Source organism: Amblyomma maculatum, chromosome 11, assembly GCF_055883805.1.
Source record: "Amblyomma maculatum isolate TAMU_Amacu chromosome 11, ASM5588380v1, whole genome shotgun sequence".
Classification (NCBI taxonomy): domain Eukaryota; kingdom Metazoa; phylum Arthropoda; class Arachnida; order Ixodida; family Ixodidae; genus Amblyomma; species Amblyomma maculatum.
In genome coordinates, this window is record NC_139354.1 from 22,695,079 (window position 1) to 22,717,228 (window position 22,150).

General features: G+C 45.8%; 1 protein-coding gene across 1 annotated transcript; it reads left to right on the forward strand.

The window, feature by feature from the left end:
• Positions 1-777: 777 nt before the first annotated feature.
• On the forward strand, positions 778-4,380 carry LOC146173105 (uncharacterized). Its single transcript, XM_084585001.1, has 3 exons — positions 778-789; positions 2,677-3,278; positions 4,260-4,380. Exons 1-2 carry the CDS (start codon positions 778-780, stop codon positions 3,250-3,252), a joined length of 588 nt encoding a protein of 195 aa, XP_084441127.1. The 3' UTR covers positions 3,253-3,278; positions 4,260-4,380.
• The last annotated feature ends 17,770 nt before the right edge of the window (positions 4,381-22,150 follow it).

A 22,150-nucleotide genomic window follows, 5' to 3' on the forward strand; every position in this document is an offset into this window, starting at 1 on the left:
CTTGCTTATGCAGACGGCGGCGCTCGGAAGATGTACGTACGCGATATCACGAGCTCGTTCGCTCCTTCCGGCGTCGAACCGGACAACGGCGCACGCCAAGTTACACGCAGAAAAAAGAAGAAGACGCGGTTTGACGTGAACAGAACAAGTAACAGCATCTTGACAAGAAAACAAAAAAGAACGCGGGCAGAGAAATTATGACAGCGTCGGAAGTGGCGAAGAGAAAGTGACCGAGCATTCCGATTTAGGGCAGAGCGGGAACAGCGACGCACCCTCAGTGCGGTAGGCGATCTTCCCTCTCCCTAGTGTACAACGAGGGTCTTCGGCGGACGTTTCGCATACTGCCGTTACACTTTCTCGATGGTCTGAATACGGTTTTATATCTAGATAGGAGAGCACTTTTTGCTTGAGAGCGCGTCGCGTTTTGTTTGTTATTGGCCACTGCTTGGGCGCCGCGTTGCTCAGCGTGAGGAAGTATGCGGGATGGTCCTCTGTGGGGGGCTCCTCCACCTCCTCCACTGGTGTCCCTCCACCGCTGCTAGGTAGGAAGAGGAGAGAGAGAGGGATCCGTCGGAAGTGGTGTGGTTTCGGAGAGGCTGAGGGTGCCGGTCCCACACGGTGCGCGCTCACACACAACCTCGAGTTTGTGACGTAGTCAGAGAACTCACACGGGGGGTGCTGGTCGGGGTATATAAGCCTGTCGCTGCCAGCAAGCAGCCACAGTCTCCTACAAAGCTCTCCTGTGCTCAGAGCAAGTAGCCAGCCCCAGCAGCAGCAATGAACGCCCTGGTAAGGACTTCTCAACGCGGCTATTGGTGTGCCTATCAGCGTATAGATGGTGCTGCCCAGAGTCCTGGAGTTGGAGGGCTTTGAGTATCTAATCGCTAGATAAGCTCCCTGCAGAACTGCCTGTGATTTATTCTGAAGTGTGCATGCTAGAAGTGCCTTAATATCGTATAGGGGAGGTTATAGGCGGAGAAGAAAAAAAGTCTCTTTTAAATATTAAAGTTTCAAAGACAATGACAGTAATTAAAGCGACCCTCACAGCACAGGCTGCAATATCTATATTGACAAGGTGCTTGAGTTATTCGTTGTGTAAGTTAGGAGAGCTACACGTGCACCCTGAGAAGGCCTATGCGGTACTTAGGCTTCACGAGCTCATTAACATAATTTCCAGCTATAGTCAAATTATAAGACGTTCTGGGACAGCGCTACAAGGCATCGTCCTATTAAGCGTTTTGGAAGCATTAAAAATGAGCGAGTTCAGCAGTAATAATGGCACCTATTACTGAAAGAAAATTTCAAATTTAGTGAAGCAATTATTATTATTAAAAATTCGAATGGTAAGGAAAACAAGGTAACATAAGAAGCAACCCTGTCAGCTGACGGGGTTACCACAAAACGGAGCTAGCAGGTGTTAGGAGACAGTCAAAGCGAACAACGTCCCTACGGCTTTAGCCTGACAAGAATTTACAGTTATGCAATATAAACCCAGCTATGCGCGGGAGTGGTATCATTATACTTTTTTTGTACTGTCACTGTTCCAAAGAAACCATCACAATACCCAATATGAAACAATTAAGTATATTAATTCTGAGCCATTCCAAATATATTCTTGGAAATATTCCTTTTCCTCCGAATCCACTGTTCGTCTCTATACAGTTGACTCCATATATTCTGCGAATTTCTTTTATCACCCCTTGGAAAACGAGTGAACTTCCAGCGTGTACGGAAGTGATAGCCCTCGGCTTGTGTTATAATATTTTAAATGTGTGGCTTGTACTCAGGTCCCAAGGAATCTAGCTGTGCAACGTCAAAATGCAGGAATCGTGAAGATTGAAACAGGGGACAACCGCGATATAGAAACATTCTAATCAAAACAAATAAGAAATGAGCATGAGAAGGCCCTATAAAAAGAATTCATGACAACCGATGCTCGCTAAGCCTGACAGATTAAATTCCAAATGAAGGCAATCATAGAAGGCGGTGAGAGAACGTTAGGCGGGCGAATGAGATTAAGAAGTTGGCGGTGAATATTCTACTGCAGCAGGCACAGAATGGGTCAATAGTCACGCCGATGATCAGCAAAAAAAAAAAAAGAAAAGAAGAGGATGATAAAATATCTGCTTCATTCCCATAAAGGCGCATGCTACGGCATACTGAGTGAGCGCGGAAGTATTCGCTGTATTCTCAAGCAGTTGTGCCGCATCAGACAACGACAGCTGTGCATGAAAATTATTCGAATGTACCCAATATTGTATGCATAACCTCGTTCACAACGTAATGTCCCAGCTTTTTCGTAAAATGACCAACCTTCACACCTCGTCCTACTAAGCCTAGAGTGCCTTGAATGCGATGCACTAAGAAAGAGGGATTCGATATCACCACAGGTGAGCTAAAGGGTATTCCTGGGTAAAAAATCTAATTTCCTTTCTGGCCTTTTCAAGTAGTGATACTGAAAACAATGAAAGTTTCCTAAGACAAATTTCACATCCTAGAACTGCGGCTTTGTCATACCTACGCGGGCAAATTGGTTTAACATTGATAAACGAGTTATTGAGCAGCCCGGTCTCCGATCAGTATTCAGCGCACTTACTCCACCTGTCTTAACAGAGAACTTTCGCGGACATTTCCCTGTTACTTGATCCACACAATAACGCCGCTTCTCTGTTACAGGTCTGCAGCGTCTTCTTGAGCGCCCTGTTGGGCAGCGCCTTTAGCGGATTCATTGGCGGAGGCGGAGGCGCCGGCGGTCTCGGTGGAGGCGTCACCTACGGCGGAGGACTGGGTGGCTACGGAGGAGGCCTTGGTGGATATGGAGGTGGAGGCTTTGGTGGAGGCTTGGGCGGTGGCCTGGGAGGCGGCTTGGGAGGCGGTGCCGGCCGCGTCGGAGTCGGCAGCAGCGTCGTTCTTCTGAGCGGTGGTGCAGCGGGAGCCAGAAGGTCCGTTGCTGGACCAGCGTTCCTGGTCAGGACCGTGCACCACGTGTCCCAGGTCCACGGCGGAGGCGCCATTGTTGCTCACTCCGGTATCGGAGGCGTCGGCGGAGGTGCTGGCGTCGGAGGCTTTGGAGCCGGCGGTCTTGGAGGAGGTTTCGGCGGTGCTGGATACGGCGCAGGAGGCCTCGGCGGCTACGGCGGCTATGGCGGTTACGGCGGTGGACTCGGAGGAGGCTACGGAGGAGGTTATGGAGGAGGCGTCGGTGGCGGTACCGTCGCCGGCAAGCTCCTCCTCGTCAAGCACCACAAATAGGATCCCGTCCCATTGTTTTCAAACAGGTAGGGCATTGCCGTTATGTTATTGACTTTGATGTATGTATGAACTTGGACTGAGTGTGACTGCTATACGTACGATACAGAACTGCACAGATGGAAATGGGCGAGTAAGTTGCAAGTGTTACGCAAAAAGATGTGAAACGCAGATATTCTGCTGCGATTGTAAAGATTGGAGTAAATAGAGATATGCAGGGTATATGTATACTCCAATAATAACCACAGTAAGAAGTGGTCGAGAACGGTCGACGCAGAAGGATTAAAAACTTAATCGATGTCAACTAACACGAAAGCTCTAATTCACGCAATCTTCAAGGCTATATCGCATCGAAGCAAGACAGGAACAATACAGAATCTCTTGTAAAATGTTAAGCGAAATCGTTTGTTTTGGTTGGTTTTTGGGGCTTAACGTACCGAAGCGACTAAGGCTATGAAAGGCGGCAGAATCATTTGTTTTATGCGGTAATAATAAAAAGTGCTTTGAGCAATGCTTTCGAGTTAATCACTGCCTCAGTGATTATGCAGCGACTGTGCCTTTATATGGATGGTTATGAACACAATAGATTTTGTCCCTTCTAGGCTCCTGTGGTATAGAGGGCCTACTGCTCACTATCCCTAATATGTAATTTATGAATACTTACAGTAGTGCGCCACATGTACAGCCAATAGTGATTTCGTTCGCAGTGAATCATTTTATTCATGGAATCAATTTTTCCACATCAATATATGCAATAAAAAGAGAGGGCGATACAACATTATACGCATTGGTTAGCGCTGATAATATTTGATTCCTGTGTGGTTGTTGCATCAAAGTCAAGCTTTCTCAAATTAATCTAGCAGACTGAAGCATTCGAAGCAATGTGGATACCTGGTTTATTCCTATGGCAACGTTTATGTGGCCAGTTTGATTTGACATCTAACGGTTTTCTTTCCAGCTTCTAGAACACATGTGTGTGACACTTTCTCTTCACATTTCCCCTGCTACAGAGTGAAGAGGTGTCCAGTCAAAGCCATGGAACGCCCAGCTCCGTGGAGATCTTCAGTAACCTGCGCCTGCCATCTAAGTCAAAGAGAAGACTGAAGCAATGCGGAATGTATTCCTAACGGGTGCAAATATACGTCTTCCGGGGCCTCGTCCCCTTTTACGTTACTTCAGTTGTCCTGTCTTGCCATCTGGCTCACCAGTGCATGCCACTACCATGCTTTCATTACACCACATTAAATAGCTCTGGCGGCCAGTTTCAGCAAACAGGGCCTACCATCATCCAAACCCTAAGAAGAGCTTGAAGCTGATCTCAGTTGCAGAGTTTCTACTTTTTGCCATACAAATCAGGAGCAGCTGAAAAACATTCACATGGCGGTTATGACTGTCATTGCAGCGGGGCTTGTCCGCCAAATGAATGGCAGTCAAGCTGCAGCTAGCCTTCAATCGGAATCATTTGTACAGCCGCATGTGCTACTCGGCCTCCTCCTGGGAAAACCTCCAAAACATTCACTGCCCCTCTTACTTAACCAGCCCTCTATTACCTTCACCTGTCCCGTGCACGGTATGACCGCTTTGTGGCTTAGGGAGGATGTTTCATTTCATTTGATATAATTTCCATAAAAACTCAGGAAAGTATATAATTAAGGTGTGGGAAGTATTGTAATGTCAGGGTAACGATAATGCATATTTTTGTACATTTTCCGTGAGCTTGGACGCGCAGATGACGTCGCTTGTAAGGCCGTCACATTCTGTAGCAGCGCAAGGGTAAAATGAATTATAATGGTCACAGTGCGTGACATTGCAGAGGTCAAGGGTAGTCGGGGACATGTACGGCATGATGTGCGTGCCGAAAAAAGAAACTGCGCGCATGGGACTGGTAAACATTTTATGGAATAAAGAAAGGCTCAAATTGAGACAGCAAAGGGACAGCGGCAACAAACTGTACGTTGGGTTTAAGGGGGAGGCGCTAACGCGATAAGAATTGAATGCATGGATAACCCTGACAGCGCTCTTTTGGACGGACTCGAAAGAATTAGTACGGTAAAGTTGAAGAGGATTCTAGACAGGTGATGCTAATTCTTGTCTAGACATGACGACTGATATACAGGGCAATAGTTTAGCATGTTGAGGTGTGCTCTGTAGAAGACGTTTTAGGTAAACTGTTTTATTCTCCGATGATATTGTGTTAATTACATATAAACTAGAGGAAAGATTACTGGGAAATGTTACGCATAAATATTTATGCGACAAAACTGGCTCTACAGGCGGGCCAGAGATTACGTAGGAGTAAATAGGATCACGACAAAGGTGGACAGATAAAAGGCCTGTAAGGTTTGGTTTGGTTATGGGATGTATCGTCCCAAAGCGACTCAGGCTGAGAGACGTCATAGTGAAGGAATCGGGAAATTTCGACCACCTGGGGTTCTTGAATGCGCATTGAAATTACGCTTTATTAGGTTCTTTAGCCAATGGTCACACCAGTTACGAAGAGTATTAACGTCCCTTTGAAGTGTTTATTGATGAGTGGAAGTATAGTGATAGTACTGTTACGAGGTGGCAAGGCGATGAAGAAAGGAAACAGAACATGACCGATGGCGATGAGACATAATTTTTAAAGAATATTGGCAAGCCCAGCGCGAGCGCCTCTGCCCGTGACACTGCCAGCTTATTCTTCCGCGTTCCTAGCGCTATCCGGGGCCACTGAGCTATGGTCCCGATCGTGGACGATGAAGAAGTCGGAATTGATCAGATTCGCGGCATGAGGATGATTGAGTCTGGATGCGTGGATACAGAGGAGAAGGAAAGTAACGGCTTTCCGCTGCTATGATGACCGGATGAAGCTTGGCTCAGGAGGCAGTGGGTGCAGAGGGCGCCCGGGATCCAAAGGCTGTGTCCTAGGCTCGCATTGCGTGACATGAGCAAGGGCGATGTCCCCACGTGTGTCGGTGTATCCAGTCGGTTGGGTCGTCTGGTCGGCATCTCGGGTTGTTCGAATCTTTTGGTCAGGTGTTTCATTCACTGTGTCTTTGATGTGTCCTCATGGGCTGGCGGCGCCTCTAATCGGCGGGGTATTCACGTTGGGCTACTTGTCTTTTATCGTGTTGTGGTCAGGGCGGGGAACTGTGCTGGGGAGCAGGGTGAAGCCAGTTCGAGTCTGGCAGGTTGGGGAAGAGCCAGGCGATGCGTCCCTGGAACCCGCTGCTGACGACGGAAGCAGACTTTGGGCGCCGAAGCTCCGGACGGCCAGGATCAGGTGATATGAAGGAACACGCAACCCTCGACGTTACGAGGCGGCAGACAGGTGGAAAAAAGAAAGGGAACATGACCGATGGCAAAGAGAGATAACATTTGAAGAATATTTTCGGGCCTAGTGCAGCGCTGTTGCTATTTACCAAATAACGTATGACACATATCCAAACAGGGCGATCGGCCAAGAATTGGGCAGCATAGATATGTCAAAGTAGAAAATTATCGCAAGGGAAGATGAAAAGAAAAGAAAAGATGAAACAAATGAAATAAAAATTGAAAAGTCTTAACGCACATGGGATATTGACACTGGGATTCGTAGAACATGTGATGTTAGAAAAAATTAGCAAGGCAAGCGATTTGATTCCAGTAAAAAATTGTATGCCACATATATATGGCTCCTGTCCTCGCCACTGCCCGTTTTTCTTCCTCGTACGTAACAGTATGGAAATTACACAGTAATCACCAAACGTGCATATATTCAAGGTCAAATGTGTTGGTATGTCGTTGCTTTATATTTGAAGTCTGAGGGGCGAGTACTGATCACTCAGGAACACCAGGCGTCTCCGGGAGGGAGTTAAAGAACTTGTTAAGGAAGCAAACGGGGAACGAGTAGTTAGAGCCTTGCAATATGTTTTAAAATGTTGGGGTGTAAGTTTATTAGGGAAAGTATTGCTAGCAAGCATTTACGTAGTACTTTGCTGAAGGCTGCGACGAAATTTAAAAGTACGTTGCCACATTTTTGACTAGACTTAGAGATAATGTTCAGATCGTACAAGAAAACGTCCAGTTGGGTTGCGTTGCAGCATACCATAAGAAAGCCATGCAGTGCACAGTAGAAAAATCTGTTTGAATCAAGGAAGCTTGTGTTATGGTCATATATATTATGCTTCATGTTTTGTAGGGTACGCTGGTTAGATAAACGGAGGGGTAATTTAAAGGTGCTTTGTTGTCTGACTTGCAAACTGTAATCACCTTCCCGCGATTTTACTCATTGGGGAAGCCGCCTGTGAGGTGTTTCTGGGCGAATAACAAGCCTAAGAAATAGGCATACGCGCAGTTGATACTACGCAGCAGCGTATGGGCCCCATGTCGTAGAAATGCCGGTGTAGACGTGGTTGTTGCTGTGGGAACACGAAAATCAGCTGAAAGCGAAAAAAATAAAAAAGGCTTTCAGACCCACGGAAATGACACGAACATGATTTCGTATCAAAGTTGAGACAAACTATTTCTTGTACAGCGTTAGTGTGGTGTCATACCATTTTGCTTCTAATTTAGCGGCCATCTCCTAGTAAAGTTGGAGGATAGTTAGCGTTAGGCCTTCGAAATGACGACGTATGTACTTCCGACTGCACACTGTTAGATATCCACCGAGAAATGAGACTGGTACTGCACTACCTCTCGAAAACCAGATTAAACAAACATACCTTAAAATTATGCAATGTAAAGGCGGTTATAAATGCGCTATTGCCTCTACTTTAAGGCGAGGCTTGAGTGTTCGAATGACTGGTTTATTTTTTAGCATTTTAGTGTTGATGATGATGCCGGCACAGGATGAAAGCTTCATGTAATCTAGATTCCCGCTGAAAAGAGCCTTAGGGGAGGGATAGGGTCATGAGTAAATGTCAGTTGCACAGCAGAGGGGCAGGGGAGTCCAGATTTTGACCCCCACGCCAGCTTTTCGAGCCGTTCGCCTAGCGCCGGTTTCCACCTTCAAGTGCTCTTGACAGATATCGTGCCTTTCCTTTCTTATAAGCCACCTTGCAATGTAACCGCAAAACGCTTCACTACGCTTGGTAAAGCAGGCCTTCGTGTGACACTAAATTTGCCCTTCGAGTGATCTTCAACTTTTCAAGCGTGTGGTGTTCGCCAAAATGTATACGGCGCCTTCCTTTTTTTTTTTATTGCCTGGTCTTGACATATTGCATTTCACGAAAACAAAATCAACAAAAATCACACAAACGCTATTTGCATGCGTTATTTACATATGACACATTAAAATTCAGGCACCACAGCAAAGCCTCTAGTCTTGAGAGCCACTCGGGAGGTTCTGCAGCAGCTTTCTGGATTGCCAGAAACCTGTCCACGCTTTCCCCCAAAAAAGTCGGGTGTCCGTTCATCTTTATCACAATGGTAACGAGCCATTCTTGAGCGCCATATACAATGGAGTTTTCCTTTCGAGCTAAGTAATAATCGGCTGAGAGGAAAGGAAACACGCTGTATCTGTCGCACTTGTTCTGTTGACAACTGACCTGCACCGAAAGGGAAGTGAAGAAGGTGGGTGTGAAAGTGGAAAGAGAGACATGAGCTGTAGTGGAGCGCTCCGGAGTAATTTCGACCATCTGGGGATCTTTAACGTGCATTGACATCGGACAGCACACGGACGCCTCTTCCTTTCGCCTCTGTCGAAACGCAGCCGCAGGCTGTAGGGACCGAAACCAGGTACTCCAGAACAGTAGTCGGGCATCCTAACCACTGCACCACTTCCGCGGGGTTGGAACTTAAGCCACAACTACTTCGGTTAGCTATGTGCCCAAAAAAAGGTAAAGGTCAAAGTCCAATTGACGTGGGAAGGAGCTCGTGAAGTAACTGACGTGGGAAATAGACACATGATCACCGACATCAATCTCGAATATATATATAGAGGCACGTCTCATGGACTCGGAGAAAGAGCGACTGAGCAGCCGAGCTCATTACGATCGCCGGTTGGCTGCATATCTGACGATCCGGGATACTTGCGTCGTGGAAACGTCGACGCCGACGATGTATTTTACGAAGAGCGGGGAACGTTAGAACGCCAACTTTAAATTCAATTTATTATGCAAAAGAAGCTGATCGACTGACAATGTTCATCAGCTATTGAGAAAATTGTAATGAATATGATGAAAAACGAGAAAAACGTTTGGTCAATGCTAAAAGCAGAAGAGGAAGAAGAATTAAAAGGGCGTGGAGCATCACTTTTGTGATTTTAAATCGTATGTTTTTGTTTTTGTTTATTTGTCACTTACTTTAATGCACTAATTCAGTTTGTGTAGGACATTTGGCAGTCCACACTGAACCCTGGCCAATCCCCCTTCGTGGGTATGTGCCAAATATCAAGGCAGGAGAAGAAGAAGAAGAAGAAGCGTCAAAGAAGACTATTCGCATATAGTGAAGACACCAGGGATGAATTCTGAGAACCCTCTCATTTATTCTGCTAGTACTGAGCAAATCGCTGGTATCCAAGAGTCGGGCACAGCTAACAACGACCCTACGAGCGGAATCACCGTGACGCTTCAGCAGAATGAGGACTTAGGGGACGCCGTGAACAGGGAGGTGCCCGCCCGTCAGCACTTCGGTGAGAGTCCTAACCAATTTAGCCCTTTACACACCGGATGATCTGGCTGTTCCCAGTTGTTGAAGTATTCCCGGAAGCTGTGCGTTACGCATATCTATATCATGCATTTACCTGCGATTCGTGTTCTGCCTTGTATGCTGTACGCACTGCACATCTGAGCACATCTTTTCCTAATTTATATTTTTAACATCTGGCATTCTCCACACGGCGATTACAGAGTAGCAAGCCGGAGCGGTGGTTTTTCGATAGTGCATTCGCTTCGTGTTCTCGGAGCATTAGGTTAGATCCCGTGTGTCCACCGGTTGTGGGACGTGTAAACGTTTACCCTGGAATTGGACTCATCTCTATTGGGGTGCAATGCTTGGCGAAAAGGTCATTGAGCAGATCGTTCATCTTGCGTTTCAGGGATTCTTTCCGACATTAAAAAACCCAAATTCGCCTCATCCGCTGGTGCCGATTTGTATATTTTCTTAAGACGTGCTTGTTCAAGCTCGGCCAAGACATTTGAAGGTGCAGATTATATTCCCAACCTGTTCAATCTGGAAAAACGAGCCCCAGTCGAAGGATGAGCTGGTACCCATTTGAACAACCGGTTGCTTAGACAAACGGGACAAAGAGTCCACTCTTTGCCCCGTTTGTCTAAGCAACCGCTTGTTCAAACTAATGGCCTCGGTGCATAATGTTACGCAATGTGCTGTTTAGCTCATGATGCGGCGAGAGTAATGATTGACGTAACGCCATTTGCAGCTCATTGTGTAACTGCACTACATGTCCCTAATCAATAGAAGAATATAGGTGAAATCAGGAGTTTGTTATGATAGACATACAAAGCGATCCAAGAGCGACTGGCATAGGAGCATAGGAAATGTTTGCCGGTGCTGATTAATATAAATTAGTGAAGAAATCATGAAAATAATGTAAATATAACGCAGGCGAAACATTATGCCTCATGTGGGAATCGATCTTGCGACCTCAGAATTTCACGTGCGCTGCTGAGCTATACAGCGTTGAGCCATGTGAAAGAGAACTTATTAGAGCGGCCAGATACAGTCTCAGGAAAGTAACTGAATGATTACAGCACATTATTCGGCTGCCGTTGCACCATTTTTTAAAACTTTACTGCCATAGCACAAACTCGGTCAGACTACAATAGACCAGCGTCATTTACTGAAATTTTTGCACCCTGCTATTGTTCAACCTCAGTTATTTTTCAAAGTTGTCGCTGATTTTGCAACGTTTCTTCATGAACACGCGGGTTGCTACACTGAATACTATCTGGGTAAGGTGGCGTCATATTGCGTGATTACCTAGTGTACTCACTCGTAGTTGCGCAATGCATCGATGCCGGATTCTACCTCCTTTATGAAGCTCGCGATTCGTTGCTGGCGCTGTGACAAGATGTTGCTGATTTGGCTTGCCAAAGAGCTGGAAACATGGTCTTTAGTTGTTGTCTTGGGAACATCAGACGCGGCTTTTCGGAGACGTGTTCAATTCCCCGGCCAAAATTTGATGGAGTTGCTGATGCCTCCCTTCTCAAGGAACCCATTAAACATTAAATAAAGGACCTACAAATTCAACTACGCGTTCTTCAAGAACGTAGACCGCGGAGAGAAGCGCAACGTGCGAGGCAGCCATGCGCACCATCCTGCGGCTCAAAAATTTGACTCAGCCAAATCGTCACGAACTCTTTGATCACGTATAGCCTGTTTGCAAACAAAGAGTTGATTACAGGTCACCAATCACAGAACCAAAATTGAATTGCCCAAAGGTTATGTTTGAAAAATCAGTGAAATGATTACAAAACTGCGCAAAAATGTAACTCTTTACAAGTAATCGATTATCAGTAATCAATTACGTGCAACTGTGATTCGTCAGCGCCACCCTCATTTATAGAGGCGGAGTTGGAACATCCATTATTAACGCGAGCGTCATGTGGTAAACCGGCAGGTTTTAAATTGTGTCAGCACCCTCCTACGCTATCTAATACATCAAAAGCACATAGGTACGAGGCACTCTTAGGGTGACCAGAAAACAAATGTAGAGAAAATACAGGGACGCAGCAACCACTGACAGTAAGGAAAGCACAGGGGATTTTTTTTCGATTTTGATGAATATAAATCTCTATCATGACGTTTACCAAATGAGTACGATATAGAACAAAAAATAAACCCACATAACGCCTCCCCTGGCGGAGAGCAGAGAAAGGGAAATGGGAAGCATTCACTACAAACTTCCTTTGAAGCCCTTGTTATATGTCGGCAACTACTGCTATGGCCAGAGTAAGCACAAATACGCATTGACGTTATCGTACAACTGCCGAAATACATTTTGCTCAGCGGCACAGCAGCCGAATTATTTCGCAGTGACCACTAGCCCAAAATATGCGCTCCCAACATTCGCACACTTGCCGCATCAAACCCAATATTTTCGCCTACTGTCGACACAAAAAATGCTCGACATTTTGACTATCAGCATTCGATAAATTTACTGTGTGAGCTGTGCGTAGGCTGCCATATCGCTGACTCTTTTAGTTTGAAATGAATTGAAATTGCTTATTTGCCATCAAATACAGACTGTGGGATGGTAGAAAAAAAAAGCTGTCCTTGGGAATCTTCATGGGTATAGAATCCTTTATTCGGTAGGAAGTCCGTATTGCGTATGCGTACATAAACTCTATATACACACATACACATATCTATTTAGCTATGTACAAATTCAGCGCTAATTTTATTCTTGATAGGCCTATAATCCTCTGAGTGTTATTAAAATAAATGTAGAAGAAAAGACTAACATGACCAGATAATATTACATTATCTGACCACCCCCCACTATGGCGGTCCCTCAGAGCCTTATTCATTTTGGGACGTTAAGAATCATAATTCACTTAAGGCTTTAATCGAAATGTACCTGACAAACACTCGCAAGCTCTTAATAGCAGCTTGCTGATATTGTTCAAAGCAAATGAGATAAAAGGCATCCGTCTTGGTGAACACTGCCACATAAATTGAAAAGATTGCGTGCGGAATTAGGACGTGCCCATCAGGCTATACATAAAATACAGCATAATTGTGAGACTAAAATAAAGATGAAAAGCTTTGTAGGTGAGGGAACGGCGACCAGATACTAGCTGAAACGATAGGTAGCTCGAATTTAACTTTAATGCGACACGTGTCGTAAAACCGAGAATAACGGCGACCTGTATTGTAATTGGACAGATAAACAAAGGAGGCAAATGTAGCGCAGGTAGCGACGTAGTTTACTGCTATTTTTTTTTCTGGCATTGATTGTATTAGCCCGTATGTCCTAAATGCTTATGGCCTAAAGGGTAGAAGAAATCAAACGATTCAATACAACAGCCACGCGTGCATTCGGTGTTGACAGTATCTCAACGTTCCCGTTACAGATGAGACTACAAGATGGCCACCGACGTCACCGGCAGATGTGCACCAAGCCAGGAGCGAACAAGTTCGCGAATTAGGCGTCAAGGATGTCATGCACTGTATTGCGATCATTGTTGTCGCTTGTACAATGGTCAGCATCTTGGTCATCGTCTTCATTCACGGAGCGAGGAGCCGAAGAGTCATAGTCATTGACTCGCAGTTCCCTTCACAAAACAAGACCCGATGATGCAGCCACTTGTCGAATAGACACTATTAACCTTAAAAATAATGATGTAATTTTAGTTTCGTTGATGCTGAAAGGAATGCACATTTAAGTAAATATATCCCCGCGATGTGTATTACATATAACATGTCCTGAATGTGTATGGCTATTGCGGTATGTTATAAGGGGACAATGACTTTTTTTTCCCTGCCTGTAGTTCATAAAGACAAGAACTATCCCACGCCATCATCATTGGGCATTGTACTCTGTGTGAAGCATCGGGTAGCCAATTAAATAATGGAAAAATGGGAAACCTGGTTTGGACAAAACATCGGCTCTAGCGAAGTCCGGCTAGAATAAATCTCCCGCTATACCAAAGTTTTGGCTATAGTGAAACGCCAGCTGTGGCGACCTCACACTTACTTCATGGACTGATGATAGATGAGAAGTCTAGGAATAAAAGTGTTGCTGTGGTTTCCTATTAAAGTGTTTGATAGCATCTAATTTTTTTTTTATCGCGATACCATTGAAACCACATTTAAAATAAGTGGCAGCGTCCTGGCGTCGTCAGTAATAAGATCCACTATTAGTCTAGAGTGGTGTTTAGTCAACAGGGTGTGCAACGTCATGACGCCATGTTGGCTTATATGCAGATGGGCTCGTCATGTGACCTGTCAGAAAGCGGTCGCGGCCACGGCGGTGGTTTGCAGCTGCGCTTGGTTGGCGACAGATGTGTGCAGATAGAGCTTCATGGATCAGGTTAGATAAGTCATCAGTCGTGGAGAGAAATCTCAGAAAACGAAGAGGGGGACCACAGAAGCACGTCATGAAAATAGTGTCGGATACTGCACAGATTTAGCGTATGCGGCGAACAGTAATGAGGAGTGGTCAGAATGGCATTGCTTATAACTGCAATAATATACCGAAAAACGGAGATAAGGTTTGGGGCACATGTTGCACATGTTACAAATAAAGCATATGTTGCAAATAAGTTGTGATAAGTATACAAACCACATGCTGAGGTAGAGACACCAGCTATATTTTATAGCAGCTGCATTTCCAACTGAAAATCAAGCTAAAATTTAGCCACCCTCCTTCGCAGAAAACGCTTGCGGAATACAAGCAAAGATTTCATAAACGTGTTCCGCAAACAGAGCCTGTAAATACGCTGCTGGTCAGGACACTCCGTCGCATTCTATAAGGCGAGCTTTGTGCGCTGCAGGCGGCGGCCGCGGCCCGGCGATGCGTACATTCTGGGTGCATCGGGTAGACAGTAGCGAATGCTTCTGTCGTTGTGTTGTATCACGTCAGCGCGTTCTTTTGCTGCGAAAGCAACATTACGCCAGGTTTCGACTCCTCGCGTATGCCGTGGCCGCGGCCACGAAAGACCTTGAACAGCCGCGAAGATGACGAAGAAGGAGAAGAAGGAGAGGAAGAAAAATGCTCGGTCACCTGCAGCTAATGCTTTCCCTCCGCATTCGGTTCATCAGCGTTAAACCCTTCTCATTGTTTAATGCCTGAGCATTATTGCGCAAAAGTCCACAGGAGGCGTCCGCAACAGGATTGCGCGAAAAGTGTTTGCAGAGATGGTCTGCCGACACCCCGAAAGTTTGACCCCGTGGAACCTCCAAATTCTATATTTCAAAATTTCGTGTACAACATAATTAGTGTTTGGCCAACCCAGCACTGACCTTTGAATTTGGTGTACGTTAGTCCGAACATCTGGCCCCCTGGGTCTCCAAAACTTGAGCTTATCAGAATATGAACTAAAATGATGTCCGACCTAATACCAGTTCGGTGATGTCCAACATGCTCAGTTCGGTGGGGACCTCCAAATTGTTCGGTGATGACCTCTAAAACCAAATTTTACTTCGTTCGAATTTTGCCAAAGTTGATGGGCAACCTAGTTTGTGCACAGTCGACTGAGCGGCAACTTCCAAACTTAGGTGGGTGACCACAAACTTTCCCCACTACCGGATCACCAGAATTTGAATGGGCCGCTAGTGGTGACTTGCAAATTTTCGTAGGTCAATACCCGGCATTTTCCGCAAACAGGGGGTAACGAAGAAAAGTAATGAATGGCGAGGAATGAGTTTTCCAGAGCCTACTCGCCTACAAATCGAAAGCGTACCGTATCATCGACAGCCAACAGACCTTCACGGTGGCATGTACTGTGCGAGAGCTCGTCTGACGCAGCTGTTGTGGAGAATGGTATCGACACGCACCAAAGGGTGTCTTGCTGCATACTTGTTCCTTGTACCCCGCCGCGGTGATGCAATGACTAGGCCTTTCTACTGCTGTACCCAACGATGCTGGATCGAGTCCCGGCCGTGGCTACCGCTTTTCTAGGGAGGCGAAAAGGCGGCTTTGTGCTGTGCGATGTCGCTGCACGTTAAAGAACATCAGGTGCTCAAAATTTCCGGTGTCCTTCACTACGGCATTTCTCATAGCCTGAGTCGCTTTTGGATGTTCAACCGCATGAACCAAACCTCACCAAGCTTGTTTTTCTCATGCCTGCATAGAAGTCTGCAACGATGAGATATTCCAGCTACATACGATCCTTAAAGGATGCATATCAGACACTTAGTGGTCTGTCGCTGATAAGAACGAAATGCGGTTCGCAAATGCCTTCGACCATTTCTTCGGCCTTTGAAGATGGGAGAAGCCTAGGTAGAGTTATTTATTGTTGTGAAGGTTTCATTATTCAACGTCTACACGAGCACGACAGCAAGCATAATGCATGATGGTTAAATTGCTTGTGCTAATGGTTATCTATCACAATTTGTGGCACCCATATCAGAAGTTGGACACTAGCTTTTAAGAGGCAGTTGTTCTATTCATGTCCTTGGCCATTATGAGTCGCACATTATTTCTGGCTAGGTGAGTGGAAGGGAACGGGGGGAGTTTAAGTTGAGGAGCTAACTGGCTGCTAGTTATGTAGACATATCCCAACTGTGCAAGATAAGGCTTTGGTGTTCTTTTATGTTCACTGTTGAAATAATGGTTGAGATTGCATGAATAAGTAAATTTATTCTAACAGCACCACCGTCAACTCTAACAGTTGAAAGCGGCATTTCTACTTTACATTTGCCTTATTTTCATTTGCCTCGCTCATTCAGGAGAATTGCTTGCGGAATATGTAATTTACACCATTTGGGCATGTTACAGTTTATTATGACGAACATTCTGCTCAAAACTATATTTTAATGTAGCCAGCAAGTTCCTTTATGCGCCATTAATGCTCTCATTGCTCTCCACACTCCTAGGGCTTGATTTTGATGCAGTGATAAGACGCGCTTGTAAAATAAACGTGGATAAAGCTCGCTGGCTGTAGATGCGATAAACACCTAAAAAAAAAAAAAACTAAAATGAAAGCAGAGGCGCATCAACAAGACGGATAATACAGTAAAAGAAACAAAATAACTTAGTGAAAGGCAAGAATTGTGAACGAAATAAAACGATTAAAAAGGACTGAAAATTAGAGGATAATCAAGAACAAAGGAAGCTCATAGGCAACACTGCACGAGGAAGCAATAACCACGTGCATAACAGGGAAATCACAGAAAAACCGGTGCTTGGCCCTAGTTATTTATACTTGCTGAATTCGAAGCGAACCATCAGCTCAAACTGACAGGTGGCGGGACGAATTGAGAAAAGGCCTCCGTATATACACTACAGACAAGAAAGCTGCTACACGTGCAGACGTGAGCTGCTATTACCCCAACCATGTGGTGCATCAATACCTGGCACTGAAATACACTGAATCTGCCACAGATTTCTAAATGAGACGTTTAAGGAACGCGGTAAAAGCCCATTTCAATGATGGCAGTATATTGCACGCAACAAATACCATGCGTTTGTTGCCATCCAAATTCTCACTCTAAAATCGGAATCGACGATTAATTGTGCTTGTTTATCTTTTACCGGAACTTTCTTCAAAGTAATATTCGGAAGATACTACCAACAATCGCAGGTGTATCGATAGATACATTTTTTGTGGGTCATGACACGTGCCGTAGAGCGCCAGCTGCCGCTCAACTCAGATGCGAAAGCGGCTGCTTCTGTCCCTGTATCAAATCTTCGGTGATTAAGTTTCATGGTCAGTAAAAATATTGAAGGATTCTATCTTAAAATATAGGCTTAATCGTTTCATTACAGCCAATAAAGTGCACCTTATATCAGGCTAAAGTTTCAGAACACTGGGAACCTGCCACCAAAGTATTTTTATTGCGAACCAGTTGTTTTGTGAGGTCTAGTATATCTTGTGCCCAGAGCGGAATATGACCTGTATTAGTATTTTTACGCGTGAAAAACTGAATTCATTCCAGTCCAAAGAACCGTAAGGAAAGCGGGAACTATCCTAAGAGTACGAGGCTTTTGCCAGTGATGCTTTACAGAAGGTAGAAGGACGCTAAAAGCACAAAGAATCACAGGCATTAGATCTTTGGCTTCTTCAACCAAAGCATCAGTGAAGCGCCTTTGCAAAGCTTGTCTCCTGCTGCTCCAGGAAACCCCAGGCGATAACGGAGTTATGTTTGAAAGCGACACATTTCTGGCCAGCGAATTAAAAAAAAAAACTTATTCCAAGTCACCGAACCGAGTTCCAGATATCGCGAGGCAAGTGATAGAAGGAAAAAGAATACGCTGAAGGTTATCTATCCACTGCAATGTAATTTGTTTTAGAGATTGTTGTCATTCGATTCCAGCAAAGTCCTTTTTACCGTCCCGGTCTTCTGAGTAATGTATACATGGAATCATGAAACTTCATAACCTAAATTGTCACGTTGATTCGTACAAGTTGCATACTAGCCGGGCGGCGGAGCCATCGGTAGAGCATTTCAGAACACCAGAAACATACGGGGAAACAATACGAGCGTGTAGGGAGAGGCGTATAAACTACTTACTTCCACATGGCACACTAAACAGGGAGCAAGCCACTACACTACACTACAAACACATGTCCAAACAGACCTCTGTACTACGACTTATGGCCAACACAATACAAAAGCGAATGTGTCTGGTATGGAGGCACCGCTACACTATACCACACAACATGAGGACGTAGGGCATGCCCTATAATGCCTAAAATAGATAGCCCTACTCCTGAGCAATGGGAGGACCTTCTAGCCGACTCGGACGCACAGCGTCAGCTCATGCCGGTACAGCGGGCCAGAGCCGCTGCTGAGGCTAACGGAATCCTGGACAGAGGACTGCCAACCACTGCTCTTTCTTTCCTAACCCACTACCACAAACCCCAATTTTCTCCAATAAAGTTTATCAATCAATTGCGCTGTATTGATTACCGAATCTGCCGTTTCTTCGCCAGGCATAGATGTATTAAACTCAAGAAGTGCTGTGCGCTTAAAAGACGATTACAGGAAAGGATAGGACAGTGTTATGATCGGGACGACTCTCCAGGCTTTTAACAAGGCGCTCGACGTCGCCACGACGGGAAGGAGGGACCGCGCAGCGGTCCGCGATGCGCACGGACAAGACGCCGTGGTGAGAAAAAGAGCATGAAGAATTATGTTTCCGGTGGCCGAGCAGGGATGACCGCCCGCTGGGCTGCGCGTTCTCCGCGGTCCCTTTGAAGCCTTCGGCGTGACCGCTCTGTTTCCTGTGAACTGCTGTGGGCCTGTGTCGGCGTTACGGTGACGGTTCGCCGAAAGACAAACGGCGATTATGTCGGACCTTTGGAAGCAGCCGTGCCTAAGTGTTTTGTACATTTTTTGTTACTATATTTCACACTCTCTCTCTAAATGGGCTACGTGCTCTCATTATTGTACAGTTGGTTAGGGTAGTCTCTCTCCAGAAATAAACGGAGACGGTCGAGCATTGAGTCTCTTCCTAGAGGCCCCGGGCAGCGCACGGAAGGCCCAGCTCCTCGCAGCTTCGATCCCGAACCACCGCTCGGGCACAACAGAAGCGCGATATACCAACTTCATTAAAGCACAACTTCCAATTAAAGTTGTAAGTTGCGCTTTATTGAAATTGAAAATCTCTCCTGTCCTATTCTTTCCCGTGATCATCTACAAAATTTCTTAAGCATCATGTGCTAATTAGCTCGTCAAAATTTTTAAATGCAGTAAGCTCCGTATTTCTCTTCTTTCGGAAAGAAGGAATAAGTCGACACAAATTCTATTTAATGAAACACAACAGGTACTGACTGATTGGGATGAACAACCGCGCTGATGCTGCTTCGCTCTAATGTTGCGTTTTAAGGAATTTTAAGAGCGTAAGCGTTTACTTTTCACGTTTGGCGATTTCTGTCGGCCGGACGGCGGCTCCGAAATTTAAGAAGCCGGGGGTATCACGTGACTATCAAAGGCTTGAGTTAGATATTTAAGACCGAAGTAGTGTTCACCATGGGGTTTGCCACCCTAGCAATCCAAGATGGCGTCCACCGTAATGTGCATTCAATTTAACGTGGTGCCACACAAGATGGCGGCCACCCCATGGCCCTCCTGGGGTAAGCTGGCAGCACCATGCGCTGCAGGTTGCCGCACAGCGCGTGCGTGGCCAGCGGGCCACCTGTTACCCCTTATGCTGTTGTTGCGACTGTAGGAAAAAGGAAAAGAAAATACACGGATCGCTGCCTCATGCGGACAGAAAGTACAACAGCCGTCGTTCACCACCGAAGCGGTGGCGGGGGCAATGACGGCCTACAACAGATGCGGATCCAGTGGCGGGCTGGCCCCCACCGCAATTAAACGGTGGTGGCCTACCAATCCAAGCCTCGTAGGGCCAGGAGCAGCCACCTATCCCCCTCCCCTTTCCTTATGCTGTCGAAATTCCTCCTCTCTGGACAGTAGGAAACCGGTTTCGCTGCAGCTTGCGCGCGGTGCACGCGACTGTCCAGTGAGCAATATGGCAGTGCCTACGGAGAACAAATGCCAGCCGGATGGGTGGCCATATTGGGCCACTTACAACTACCATTGCTGTCAAAATAGAGGCCCATTCATTTTACGCAAAGGGATCAGCGTGGTGGCAAACGAATAGGTACAGTATGGAGCCCAGAATTGCAAGTTGGGTTAAATCCAAGCGTGTGTGAGGGATTTGCAACGATGACCTTTGTCCCTCGAAACCGTAATGACGGCGATCATGGGGGTGTGGGGGGGGGGGGGGGGGGGCGTGGTGGCCGAACCAGTGGTCACCGAGGGACGTCACTTTGACGCAGAGGGATGCCTTTTCGTCGCAGACTTTCCGAGCGCCGTGGCGGCCGAACCAGTGGTCACAGTAGAGAGAGGCCATTTCTTTGCAGATGGACGCCACTTCACTTGGTCGCGGACGTATGGAGGGCCGTGGCGGCCGAACTAGTGGTCGCAGAGGGACGCCTTTTGGTTGCTTTCAAGTTAATCAACGGATACAACGAGTGCGTTATAACATGCATGCCAGTGGAGGCACTCCGCATTCAAAGATTACAGCTTGCGCTGTTGCAATTCAACGCCTATCGGTGGTGGCTGCATTTCTTGTTATTATTGCTTGTCAGAATAAAAACTTTTTTATTTCCTCTACGCATAAGTTACATGATATGCTCACACGCTCAATTAAAAATATTACAGCAGCCATCCAATGAGCAGTGCAGTTTCAGTCCATTCTTGTTTATGAGTGGCTGAAACGCAAGTTCAATCGAGGAAGCTTGCATTCTCTAGTGTGAATGCTGCAAATCGTTACGAACGTTTTAGTTAGTGGCTGATGCCAACTGCGAACTCCTGCATATTTTCATCTCCGAGTGGGCATGTAGTTAAACATGAATGATAGCAGTGATGGGACATTGCTTTCCTGTTGATGGGAAAACAAGGGGGAAATTTTGTTTATCTGTACAAAGTAGAGCTAAGGACCGAAATGTCATGGAATATTTAACCAACTTGACTGCAGTTCATCAAATAACGTGAAGGTAAACTGTATCTGGTGCTGTCCCTTTGAAGGATAAAAATTTTTAGAGCCCCTTCCCGCTCTCAACAAGCACGTACTTGATATTTCATTTCATTTTATTTTCATTTGTTTCATTTTAATAGAGAATATTAGGTGAAGCTTTCCAAATAAAGAAGATTTCTTAGCATTCACGGATACTTCTCCACGTGTATATTCACTTGTAATCGCAGGTGGTCTGCGTCCTTGCTGGAATTACACAAGATATAAAGTACCGCTTTAACCTAGCCGTATGAATGTGCGTGCGTGCCTAGGTACGTGCCTAGGTGTAACGTGCCTGATTTGGCCTCGAAGAGCTCTGGTATCGTTATTCTCGTTCCACCTTTCCACCTCAAAGGAATAACCCTAGTTTGGAGCACCTTCGTGGTCTCCTAAAACCACGGAAGAATCAGTGCTAGGCCATACACCAGGTGCCAGCTACCACCTGTCAGCGTCATCATACACCGACGCAGACGCCGGATGTTCTGGGCAACGCCTCTTTATAGCTATCGTTAATTTAATGGTTCTGGTGGCAGCTCACCCACATCGGCTTGAATGTCCGCCAGTAATGAAAGACAAAATCGTTTTGTTGTAAAGTAAGGGGCGCACTTACAATTATACCTGCCATGATACAATAATACAGTGTCGTTTTTTAAGAATTATTATGTCATAAGGAGCATCTTCTTGCTATTTGCATTCTCCCTTTCGCGTTCACGGTTGTGATAAAAGTCGCTAATGACAATGGTTCAAAAATACATCATGCAGTGCACATAATGTGCGCGGGTGTCCTTAAAG